This window comes from Lathyrus oleraceus, chromosome 6 (genome assembly GCF_024323335.1).
Source record: "Lathyrus oleraceus cultivar Zhongwan6 chromosome 6, CAAS_Psat_ZW6_1.0, whole genome shotgun sequence".
NCBI lineage: Eukaryota > Viridiplantae > Streptophyta > Magnoliopsida > Fabales > Fabaceae > Lathyrus > Lathyrus oleraceus.
In genome coordinates, this window is record NC_066584.1 from 373,836,816 (window position 1) to 373,850,780 (window position 13,965).

The 13,965-nt window shown below is 34.9% G+C and overlaps 1 protein-coding gene across 1 annotated transcript; it reads left to right on the forward strand.

The window, feature by feature from the left end:
* The first annotated feature begins 3,804 nt into the window (after positions 1-3,804).
* On the forward strand, positions 3,805-7,021 carry LOC127091155 (pentatricopeptide repeat-containing protein At3g23020). Its single transcript, XM_051029712.1, has one exon. It carries the CDS (start codon positions 3,974-3,976, stop codon positions 6,452-6,454), a length of 2,481 nt encoding a protein of 826 aa, XP_050885669.1. The 5' UTR covers positions 3,805-3,973; the 3' UTR covers positions 6,455-7,021.
* The last annotated feature ends 6,944 nt before the right edge of the window (positions 7,022-13,965 follow it).

The window sequence follows — 13,965 nt, forward strand, 5'->3', positions numbered from 1 at the left end:
TATCAAAATTAATCCAAAAAATCATTTTAATTCAAAATATGAAAGAGGAAAATATTTAAAGATTTTTGGTGAAAGTCCCATATTTTTTGGATAAAAAATGAAATTAATATGAATTAAACAAAATAAATTGATTAAATGAAAAATCAGAAATTAAAATGAAAATAGAAAAAACAAGGGCCATTAGATCTCCCTCATTAATTGAGGTGGCAGATCTGATGGCCAAGCGCGCGCGTTCCACAATGGTCCTTAATCAACGCGTCACAGGCTTGGTAATTAAAAGGAAATGTTAAGATTAAAACATTTCAAGAATATCTCATGGCCAAGAAGCACGCCAACACATCACCGGAGCCCTAGCTCCGGTCGTCTTCTCCGGTGGACCTCACCGAACTGGTCCACCACCAAAGTTCACCAAAATAAAAAGTACATACACTATTTTAAAGAGAAAAAGCTCAGGAGCTCGAATCTGACCTTAATTTCTCTTAATTCCAAGTATATTAAAAGATACAAGGAATTGAATTTTTAGGTACACGATCTGAGTTGCTTCGATTTGACCTCAAAGTAACTCAATCTTGTTGCCTATATTGGTAGGACTTCAGACAACCAATAAACAAGTAGAATAGTGGAGAATTGAGAGAGAATTAAAGACTTGAAAGTTTGGAAAAATCACCTTCGGATTGTAGTGATTTGGCTTGATTTCTATGCAATTCCACTTTGTTCTTCCTCCTATTGCTTGCAGTGATTGATTGAGATGAAGATGGCTATGAATCCTTGGAATTCTTGTTCATAAATAGAAGTTGAATCAAGAACTCGATTTCAATGAAAATCTTCAAGGAATTCTATGGAATGGGGTTCTGAGATTGCGTGGCAAGGCTTGGGCAAGGTCCTCCCTCAATCTGAGTCTAATGAGATCATTATATAGGCCATGGAAAGTGTTATTCATAACATTTTAAAATTGAGCCAAAAAGAGAAATTCAAGTGCATGGATGCATGGACATGTGATATGCCCAAAATGATCATTGCAATCCACTCCAATTTGTGCGCAAATGCTACTGATGTCATAACATGGAGCCATGCAAAGCTAAATGGAAATTGAATTCAAATGTTGCCAAAACAAACCATGAAAAGAACCCATACGCAAGTCCTTCAATTCTTGTCCAAATGGAGCGATCTTGGATACTTTAGAAAGGTGACATCAAGGGGAACAACTTTGATATTGAAGAATTTTTCATTTGGAACTTGTATCATGATTAATTTTGAGGTGGAAGTTGGAGAAATCAAACATGGTTGAAAAATTTCTAAGTACAAAGTCAAATGACCACTTCTTCCATCTTGAATAACTTTTGCTATGAGCTTCAAATGAAAATGGTTCCTTCATCAAAGTTGTATCTATTTCATTCCTCGTCAATTTGATCACAAATTTGACATCATTTGGATTTGGCATGATGGAGTTATGGATTTTAGAAGTTGAGAAAAATGCTTATTCAATGGTAATGACCCAAAATGACCTATAATGTTTCCTCTTGGCACATGCCCTTGCAAGTATGTTTTGATATTTCTCAAAGAATAAAAGTTGGATAAGATATCTTTAAATTGATCATTAAACTTAGATGGACTTCATATCATAAAAATTGAGCAAGTTATGGTCCTTGGAAGTTGACCTTCCATCTAGGGCACATGCAAAATGACATATACTCTTTCACCATAAAAAATGAATTTCCGAGAAAAATTAGCTATTGATGTCAACATGAAAGTTGTTTGGAATGTAATAAAGAGTAACGTTGCTCTTGGAATCATTTTCATATAACAAAAATTGTAGGAGATAGGGTCTAGGGAACCCTAGATTTGGCCAGTTGACTTTCTCTGGTCAACTTCCTTGAACCAACTTGCGAACTTGAGGTTCCTTTGATCTTTTGGGCTCATGGAGAATCATATATTCTTAAGATGATGTACAATGGAGTATCCCTTGATATCTTTGACCAATTGATGAAGAAACATGTTGAGGAAGTCACACAAGATACCCAGATCAATTAGGGATTCCAAGGCAAACAAACTTCAAACTCTTGATGAATTCTTGATCAAAATGATAAACAAAGAACATGGGGATCCATATATGATTCTTATAACCATTGTGAACCTTTCCTTGATTGACCCCTTGCATTGAGGGTCTCAAACTCTGGTTTTGAGCTGAGTGGGACATAAATGGATACACACACACCTACAAAAGAAACAAAACTACACATAGACATATTTTTGGTATTTTGGTTAGTAAAAAAAGTATGATACAATCAAATGTGCTTGGTGATCTCTCCCAATACAAACCCAATGAATGAGAGATAAGGAGGATGCCAAGGTGTGATCCCAAAGCCAATGCAAATGATGAGATATCATGAGGGATCTTAAGGTCAAATTTGGGGTCTTACAATGCTTCAATGAAATTCATTAAAGAGGAAGTTGCCAAATCTAAGATATGTGTGGTCAGAGTGTTTGACCGTACTAAAGGTTGGTACAGTGTTGCTGAGTCAATGAATCACAATGAAGGCATGGTGATGGATACTATCGAGTAGAACTAGATAGAGGTTGATGCGACTATGAAAAGCTCTAAGCCTTTCGTATGCCATGCTTCCATGTCATAACGACATGTTCAAAGGTTCGGCAACATCCTTCCAACTTACTATCCGTTGTTTACAAAGTCATAAACATATGCAATATTTACACAATTAGCTTTTTGGTGGAGCAAAAGAGGATTATTGGCTTGCATATCAAGGGGACATACTCTAGCACAATGAAATAATATGAAGAAAGAAAAAAGACCGCCCAAACAACACCCGTATTCAAACCAAAATGGATACGACAGACAAAATGGTGAGATTATGTAGTTCATGTCGCTAGCCCGGTCATAATCGTACAAACTGTCCTAGTAGTGGACCAAACACAACAACATAATTTTAATCGTAACCCTTTTGCTTTATATTAAAAACAACATTCATTTCATAAATATCATAAGATTCAGTTACAATAACTTGAAAACAACAATTAAACAATAATTTAACAACAACACAAACAACTACAACAATTAAATAACATCACAGACAAATACAATAAATAAACAACATAACTATGCGATTACAACCACCAAAGCAATTTTTTGAGAACTATACATCATCATGCGAACGTCTCTGTCAGTTTTAACATTCATCCAGAAACAAATTTCTCCATTTTGGTTGAACGTGATGTCAAGCCTTTGAATTCTTCTATTCTTTTCACCCTCTGCAATTTCTCCATCTAACCAACGGTTCAAGGTCCTGTTAAGATGTTTGAACGTATATACATTCTAAATTTGGATCTTCATCGGAGGTTGCACTGCCGAAAAAATTAAATCGACATTTCTCTTGTGAATATAAGGACATATATGAAGACATTTTAAAGAAAAATGGAAGGAGATTGAAGAAAAATGAAAGAAGATAGTAAGAAGATGTGTGAAAATTATGGGATAGTGGTGTTGTATGTATAGATGTGCAAAGGGATCACTAGCCACATGCATTGGCGCATCCAATAAGTGGATTATGCATGTGGCACATTAGACATGCATGCGTCACTCCTAGTGACGAAATAAACATACATGCGTCATTTTAAGTGACGTATTTGTTCAACTGAATCATTGCATACACCAATGCAAATGATGTCTTGATTTATGTAAAAAATAATTATTATATTAATAAATACTTTAAAATAATGATTATTTTGATATTATTTTTGAAAAACATGATTATGTTTTTTTTAAAAATCGTCTGCTCGGTAGTCATTTTGGCATGCGGCGTCGCTCCAGTTCAGATACTCATTTTCCTACTCAAACAAAATCCGTCAAATTCAAATTGAAACAACCAAACAAAACTGCGCCTCTCACCCTGTCACTTTTGACTCAACATCAAACCAAGCATAAAGTACCTCTCTCTCCTTGTTTTTGTTCGTAGAAATGTCTATGAAGCTGCAACTCTTGTACACCCACACACCCATATTTGCATATGGAACCACTGACACAGACAAAGCCGAACAAGTTTCCAACACCACAGTTAGAAAACAGAGACTCCCTCTCAACACCGGAACGAGCATCATTAAGCGCGTACAAAGAAATGGAGTTCGTAAAATTCATGACACCCAATTGAAGAAACATGGACCTGAGAAGAATTCAGAAGATGGGGTTCTCCAAAAAAAGAAACTTGGTGTGCACACCACGTGTTCGACGAAATGGGTCTCTTACGGTGGAATCATTCCTTCCATTTTAAAAGATTTGGATATGATTCAGGATGTTGAAGAGGCTTTAAGACCGTGGGAAAACAAGATTAACAACAAAGAAAGGAGTATTATTTTGAAGCAGCAGTTAAAGTGGGATAGAGCTTTGGAGATTTTCAACTGGTTTAACGATAACTCTCATGAGTTGAATGTCATTCATTACAATATTATGATTAGGATTCTTGGGAAGTCGCGTGAGTGGACACTTTTGGAGGGTTTGTGGAATCAGATGAATGCTAGAGGGATTGTTGCCACGAATTCTACTTATGGAACTTTGATTGATGTTTATAGTAAAGCTGGACTTAGAGAGGACGCGCTTTTCTGGCTTGAGACTATGCTAGAACATGGGATTGAACCTGATGAGGTCACTATGGTGATTGTAGTTCAACTGTACAAGAAAGCAGGTGAGTTTCAGAAAGCAGAGGAGTTTTTTAGAAAGTGGTCATTAGGTGAACCTTTGAGGCCGAGTAATAATCATATGAAGGCTGCTCCGGAATTGGACGAGAGGGCATCGATTTCCAATGTTTCTTTCGGGTCACATACATATAACACTTTGATTGATACATATGGAAAGGCTGGTCAGCTTAAAGAAGCATCTGAGACTTTTGTTAAGATGCTTAAACAAGGCATACCGCCTACCACAGTGACATTCAATACAATGATTCACATTTGTGGAAACCATGGACAGTTAGAGGAACTGAGCTCACTGCTGCAGAAAATGGAAGAGGTGCGATGCTCACCAAACACAAGGACCTATAATATTCTTATCTCTCTACATACTAAGCATAATGATATTGATATGGCAACAAAATATTTTAAAAGAATGAAGGCGGCCCACCTCGAGCCAGATCTTGTTAGTTACCGTACCCTCTTGTATGCGTACAGTATAAGGAAAATGGTTTGTGAAGCAGAAGAGCTTATATCAGAGATGGATAAGAAGGGCCTCCAAATTGATCAGTTCACCCAATCTGCTTTGACTCGGATGTACATCGAAGCAGGAATGCTTGAGCGGTCATTGTTATGGTTTCATAGGTTTCATCTGGCTGGCAATATGAAATCTGAGTGCTATGCTGCCAACATTGATGCATATGGAGAGCACGGACATATTTTGGAAGCTGAGAAAGTCTTCCTTTGGTGCCAAGAACGGAAGAAACTCAGTGTCCTTGAGTTCAATGTGATGATTAAAGCTTATGGTATAGGGAAATGCTACGATAAAGCATGTCAATTGTTTGATAGTATGGATAAACACGGTGTAGCCGCAGACAGGTGCAGCTATAGCTCTCTCATACAAATTCTGGCCAGTGCTGACCAGCCTCACATTGCCAAACCTTATTTGAAAAAAATGCAGGTGGCAGGATTAGTGACTAATTGCATCCCATATTGTGCTGTGATTTCCAGTTTTGTAAAATTAGGGCAACTGGAAATGGCAGAAGATGTGTACAAGGAAATGATCGGATATGGTATGAAGCCCGACGTTATAGTTTACGGGGTATTGATCAATGCTCTTTTTGATGCTGGAAGGGTTAAAGAAGCTTTATATTATGCCGATGAATTGAAAAGAGCTGGCTTGCCGGGGAATGCAGTTATATATAATTCTTTGATGAAGTTGTATACAAAAGTTGGCTATCTGAAAGAAGCACAAGAAACATACAAGCTTCTTCAATCGTCAGAAGAAGGTCCTGCGGTATATTCTTCAAATTGTATGATTGGTCTTTATACTAAACAATCTATGGTTGACCCAGCAAAAGAGATATTTGAGACATTAAAGAAAAATGGAACTGCAAATGAGTTCTCCTATGCAATGATGTTATTTTTGTACAAGAAAATTGAAATGTTTGATGAAGCAATTCAAATTGCAAAGCAGATGAGAAAATTAGGACTCTTGACAGATTCATTAAGCTATAACAATGTCCTTGACCTGTATGCTAATGCTGGGAGACCCAAAGAAGCAATACAAACTTTCAAGGACATGGTAACAGCTTCAATACAACTTGATGATTGTAGTTTAAGATCACTTAGAAATCTTTTGCTTAGATATGGAGCATCAAGGCAAGCTCTTGACAAATTACAAGTATCAATGAAAAAGGACACTTCCAATGGTTTACAGGCATGGATGTTGGCACTCACAAGTGTGCTTGAAATGGATGAATATGATGACAAATAGATTTATTCTCTGCACTTGGTCTTCAAAGACATTGCTTTGTTAGGCTCACAAAGTTTTGCTGATGGATATGAGAATTCCATCAGTATGACAGCATGCTGGTAACACTTGTCAAATTTTGAAGTGCATTCTATAATGCAAGATTGACATGATTCTGTGATTGGTATGCTTCAGTTTGATCCAGTCTTATGGCTTAATATGGCCTAAAAGAACTTGAGTTGGAGCTGTTGGATGTGAGAATAGACAACTTTTATATGTGATCTATGTAAATCTTCAATAATGTGAAGCAGGGTATGAAGTTCATCTTGTACTTTTGGCCAAAGCCAAACCTTAAACAAAGCAATTCTGAAGCCTTGACTTTCTATCCTATATTATATAATGACAGAGAAGGAATCCGATGAAGGCAAGCTCGATCTCTTGAAATTTAGTTGAACTATGTGATGAAAGTGTACATCAGTAAATAAAAACTTTATGGGCCTTTGTTTGTTGTATAACAAGTTGTATATGTAAAATTGATAATTCCTTTTTGAGAAAGGAAAAATCTTTTAGTCTATTTACTTTTTTATTTTATTTTCTTCTTTAATTTGTAAAAATATGTGTTGATTTTAACTTATTAATAAGAAGATGAAAGTATCACAAATAATAGATTGATGCAAGTGGTAACGAACTTGGGGCCCTTAAGCAATTGATATAGGGTCTTGTTCATTATAGCCTGTGTAATAATCACATATTCTATGGAAACTTTAAAATACCCTTTTTATATTCTAAATTTTAAAATTCATACTCCTTCATTCTACAACAAAATTGCGTCATGACTAGGGCACCCCGATTTTATCAAAATGGTCCAGAATTTATCCTTTGGATGCAATCCAGATTTCCAACCTCTAAAATTTCAAGCAGGAAAACGAATTTGGCTGACACCTTGCATGTATATCTCTCTTCATGTTTTTCATGATCAAAACACCTTATTTTGAAAAATACCACAAACTTTTCATTAAATTGTCACTCAAGATTTTTACTTCAAAACAACATTATGAAATTTGAATTTTCTTCTATTATGATTGATTGTAGTTATAATGCACCCTGATGATGTCCCTAATGTTGTCTCCGACACTAATCTATGTTAAAAAATAATTTACAAATAAATAGAAGTTTGTTATATGTGAACATACGCTTCAATGGAGTAGTGAAAGAGAGCAAGTCAAATATCTATCATGAAAGAATGAGAGGTCATTAAAGAGAGATTTTTGAAAGTTCATGATAAGATAAAATTTCATATCAAAGACCAAATGAAGAAGATTGTCTATTCAGAAACAACTGATTTGAAACCACTCGTAGAGCCAATAAAAATAAAGGGTGTTTCTAAGAAAGTCAAACCAACACCGAGTAACAATTCAACCAATGATCTTCATCCTATTTCAAACACGTCGACACACTTTTTTCCGGAATCTCCAATTTCATAATCTAGAAGAAGTTCTTTCAAAAGTGTTCGCCTTAGTATACCATCGCATGCACTGCCTTTACCATTGTCACCACCTTTACCAAAAATGATACATATTGAAGAGGTTTCAATTTTTCTTGATTGTAGGGTTGCAAGTGCACGACAATGCGAAATAGTATAATATGATTGAACCCACGGAGAGATGAGTTTGAGTGATGATTTTTATCCTAATAGTGTGTAGCTAAAGCTATCGAAAATTCAGAGTTTAGTGTGCAGATGAAATAAAATTAACAATAACAATATAAAGTAAGACAAAACATGTGGTACATGATAACTATCCCAAATTACCCAATTAACTTTCAAACTTCAATTATGAGAAACTAGAGCATGCCATACAAAATTATATTAAAATGCACTACACCTAACGCACTTTTATGGGGTGCGTATCTAGACGTGTTCCTGGAACAACTAACCATCTTTCTCAACCGAGAACGAGACACCTTATCAATTGCGTCTCGAAAATGTTCGTTTAGTAATCCATAGTCGGATGTTGAATCACTATCTTTCGATACATGATCAACATCTGAGTTGTCTTTACTTTCGTTAGCCGAGACAAATATGTTTAAGTTTTCGGATTCTAAAATAACGTTTAAGCTCTTATTTTCTCATGATTCGTAAACGGATAAGTAAATTGGGGTTTGGCATGAGATAGATCTCACGACCCCTTGTCCCTAGGAAACTACTCAACCATGGTGAGCTTGATCCAAAATAAACAAAGTAAATACATAAAAGCAATAACAAAGAAAAATAAAGAACCTAAATGAAGATGAATGCTTGAATAAATTTAAAAAATCCAAAGAATACAGTAGAAGTTGCAGAGAAATTACAAGATGAAAGTTTAGAACAAAAGCTGAAATACAAATAAGTTGTAAAATCAAGAGTCTCCTAAATGTCACCCTTAGGTGTCTCCCCCTTAAATCTCAACAAATTGTTAGACGAGGGCAACGATCTAGAGGGAGGTGAATAGATCGCAAATTTAAAATTTTGATTAAAAATATGTTTTTAAAAATATTTTCTATGGCAAGCGAAAGTGAGTCTGGATTGACACTAGTTTATCCCAAACCGTTATCGGAAGAATCAGATATGCGTTTTAAACCATTACAAAATGAAATAAATGTATAACAATGATGAGAAAACAAATCAATATGTTTTTCAAAATAATATTTGAACAATTAACACTTTGATAATCAATTTCCAATGAAATAGGAAACAAAAATTGAATAGGACAATTTATCAAACACTTGGTGTGCAATGAATCCCAACAGATTTTATCAATGAAACCCTCAAAGATTTCTCAATCCAATTTTATTACACAAATGCTAAATTGGACCTTATCAAGCTTGTATATAGATGACACCCAACAAAAATGGTTATGTGTAATTATTGTGTTTATGCATAGAAAAAGATTGAAGATGATGAGAAACTTCTTTGTATATTCTTGATTTCAATGTTTTGAAAAGGATGAATGAATGAATATATGTGTGCATGCGTGCGTGCGTGTGGGTGAAAGAAATAACAAAAAAACATATTTCGAAAAATTACAAGTTGGAAGTTTCAAAACATAATGTGTTTATCCATAGTATGAATGTGTCGATCCATAGTATGAATGTGTCGACCCATAGAGGCATTTTAGCTTCTATGTGTCGACCTAGAACACCCTAGGCATCGACCTCAAGCATGCAGAGAATTTTCCTTTGCAAAAGCTCAGCATGCGTTGACCTCAAGAAGGTATGTGTCGACCTAAAAAGTGTTATGAGTCGACCTACGGAGCTTGTGTGTCGACACATAGAAGGCAACAACTATGATTTTGTAAAACCTTCAGTATGTGTCGACCTATAGCTTGGATTTATCGGCCTATAACCTTGCTTTTCAGATAGAAACATAGTTTTGACTTGTAAAGATATTTCTAACCTAATTTTACATGTCCTAAGATGAAAATGCACATCTAGACATAGAGATTAAGGTCTAGTATACAGAAATACTAAGTGTCCTAGTTTTGACATCATTCAAAATATTTCTAAGAGGGTTGTGCACTCACATACTCCCCCTTTTTTATGATGGCAAAGCATACAAAGTATTTGATGTCTTGATCATAGCTCCCCCTGAAAATGTGCACCTTAGATATTTGGATCTTGAATGAACTTTTCCTCCCTTGACAACATCAAAAAGAGACAAAGGCAAAAACATGAGAAGTATCATATAAATTTTACAACAATATATATAACACTCAGAGGCGTTGCAACGATAAATTGATCAACATTAGTGTGCACTCACATATCATTAGAATGACGTTAAAGTAAAGATTGTCTAAACATAAATAAACATATTCATGCAAGAGTTAATAAATAACATACTCAAACACCAATATCTTCAAGAATACTTCTAGTGTGAAGATATAATAGCATGAAACACATTTGAGAATGACATAATAATATGAAGTCACTATAAATATATAGATTGAAAACACATGGTTTAACAACAAATTTTTTTAAAGTGAACCTGCATGAAATGTATCACACATTTTTGGAACATAAACATGCCATCACATATAGGAGACATATAGATAACACATGAAATAAAAACTTACAAACAAAGAGATAAGTGAAACACTACTACCTCATAGAATGAGACACGGAGGATACACTCACATGAAGTGGAGTTTTCTAATGAAAGTTGAAGCAAATGTAAAGAGTGCATGCAACAAAATATTTAGGAAAGATTTGAGATATCGAGAATGCTCAATTCCCTTCGAATATTAAAAAATGGCCCGGTCGCAAGAGGTTTCATGAAAATGTCCGCAAGTTGATTTTTTCTATCAATATGTTCAAATATGACATCCTCTTTTTCAACATGGTCGGGTAGGAAATGGTGATGTATCTCAATGTGTTTAGTACTAGAATGGAATGCCAGGTTTTTGGTTAGTTTAATCGCACTAATATTATCGCACATTATCAGAATACGTTGAAGTTTGATGTCGAAGTCAAGTAGTTGTTGTTTGAGCCAAAAAAATTGAGCACAACAACTACCGGTTACAACGTATTCCGCCTTGACAGTTGACAAAGCAATAAAGATTTGATTCTTACTATGCCAACTAACTAAGGAGTTGGTAAATAGGTGGCAAGTTCCACTAGTACTTTTCCTATCCGATTTGTAACCGACAAAATCAGAATTGGAATAACCAACCAAACTATAAACACTACCTTTGGAAAACTAAATCCTATACTTAGACGTACCGTGAAGGTATCTAAGGATGCACTTTATAGCTTTTAAATGTGATTCCTTATGAGCAAATTGATACTGAGCGCAAATACATACACTAAACATAATATCATGCCGAGATGCAGTAAGATATAAAATAGATATGATCATAATTTTATACCTTTTGACGTCAACATCCTTACCACTTTCATCTTTGTCCAAGTTCCCGTTAGTGGGCATTAGAGTGTTGATTGACTTTGCATCTACCATTCTGAAGCGTTTAGGCAACTTTTGTCAGTATTTTGTTTGACACACAAATGTCCCTTCTCTGATCTGCTTGATTTGAAGTCTGAGAAAGTAAGTCAATTCTCCCATTATACTCATTTCAAGTTCTCCTTGCATTAATTTTCATAACTCTTTGACCAATTGCATGTTATTAGAACCAAATATGATATCATCAACATAAATTTGAACGATGAGAGTATGTTTTCCTTGATGTTTGATGAAAAGTGTTGTATAACCTTCCCTATAGAGTATTCTTGATCAATTATAAACTTACTTAGTCGCTCATACCAAGCCTTAGGGGCTTGTTTGAAACCATACAAAACTTGTTTTAGTTTTTAAATATGGTTAGATACTTATGATTTTCAAAACCAGGAGGTTGTGAGACATACATTTCTTATCGTATATCATCCATTTGAAATAATTTGAAATGTTTAGAAAAGGATGCATGAATGAATATATATATATATATAATATATATTATATATATTATATTATATATATATATATATATATATTATGTGTGGTGTGTGTGTGTGTGTGGTGTGTTGTGTGTGTGTGGTGTGGTGTGTGTGTGTGTGTTGTGTGTGTGTGTGTGGTGTGTGTGTGTGGTGTGTGTGTGTGTGGTGTGTGTGTTAGAAAGAAATAACAGAAAAAAAATATTTTAGAAAAATTACAAGTTGGAAGTCTCAAAACAGAATGTATCGACCCATAGTATGAGTGTGTAGACCCATATAGGCATTATAATTTCTATGTGTCGACCTAAGACACCTTAGACGTCAACCTCTAGTAGGCAAAGAATTCGCCTTTGCAAAAACTCGGCATGCGTCGACCTCAAGAAGGCATGTGTCGTCGACCTAAAAAGTGTTATGAGTCGGCCTATGAAGCTTGTGTATCGATACATAGAAGGCAACAACTTTGATTTTGTAAAACCTTTAGTATGTGTCGATCGATAACTTGGATGTTTTGACCTATAACCTTGTTTTTCACATAAAAATCATAATTTTGACTTATAAAGATATTTCTAACCTGATTTTAAGTGTCCTAAGATGAAAATTCACATCTAGACATAGAGACTAAAGTCAAATATACACAAATACTAAGTATCATAGTTTTGACATAATTCAAAACATTTCTAAGACGATAGTGCCCTCACACAAATGGCCATTATTTATACATGAATAGAACAATTAAGTCTTCATAATTTCAAGCAGTAACATAAATGGTCATTTATTAATGAAAATGGGTACTTTAGAAGTTCAGAAGTTGGGAAAACGTTACTGAATGCTAAAATTCGTAGTAGAAACTGGGTCTGACACGGGCAGTGTTATCTGAAACCGGGGGGAGGGGGTCGTGTTGAGGAACACGGTCGTGTCAGGCAACACAGTCAGCCCGTGTGCTTCTCAAGAATTCACTAATGGGGGAACTTCAAGGTCCAACACGACCCGTCTCAACTGACACGGCCAAACCATGTTAGTCAGGGTCTTTTGTACTAAATGACTCACGAATGCGCGATTTTTTTTTATCTTTTTAACTTCAATCTTGCCGGCTACTTCCTTATTGACTGAAATCAATAAAAACACACAAAAGCGCATAAAAGTGAAACAAAATGATAAAAAAATACACAATAAATCATACATTTGTCCGCCAACATCTTATCAAAGAGTTGAAGGTACATAAGGAATCATAAACAACACTATACATAGAAAAAAAGGGACATTTTTATTAAATTCATGCATCTCTTATTCTTTGTGTTTGCGGCTCAACAATATGAAAAAGTGGACATGTTTCCCTGAAATGGATCATCTTATAGCAAATGCATATTTTTCACACTTCGAAATGGTCTACCTCAAAATCCAGCTGAATGCATTATGTGTATTTGGTGTATTCAAAATCACAATATTTTGTTCAAGTTTATTTGAAACCATGATGTTCTATACCACGAGCATCTCCTAAGTGAACATCTTATTCCACAAAAGAAGCTAAAAGTTAGCTGGATAATTATTTGGAATAGGATGGAAAAGTTTTTCAAATTGAGCAAAATTGAAATAGAATCAAACTAGAAAAAGTCGAAGGCAGAACCACCTATAGATATAGATTTAAGTGGTGACATATTTATTGTGTCATTTCATACGTACAAGGGTCACTCGGAATTTAATATCTGGAGAAACACTTATTTGTACCAAATTGAGTATGGATTTCAAAATCTTGAATGACGCCTGAGATAGGATAGCTTTTGTATGATCTTTATTTATCTAAAACTTGTATAAATATGTCCCTTAGGTAGATGTAACTATCAAAAACACCAAAAAATGTCTCAATATTGGTATCTCGCATTTGAATTTAGAGTAATAGAGGACACCTCTCTTAAAGTTTTAAAATTCAAACTAGATAATCTCTTGCGCTACCTAGACAATTAAATGGTGGTTAAGATCGAGTATTATTCATCTTCGATTGATAACAAAGGAAAAGTGAAGTTCATCTGCTGAGTTGAAGAGAGGTGAATATTTAATAGTTATGTGGAGTATATTTT

What these genes read in the sequence shown, in the direction of transcription:
- LOC127091155 (XM_051029712.1), top strand. Translation starts at nt 3,974, where the DNA reads ATGTCTATGAAGCTGCAACTCTTGTACACCCACACACCCATATTTGCA.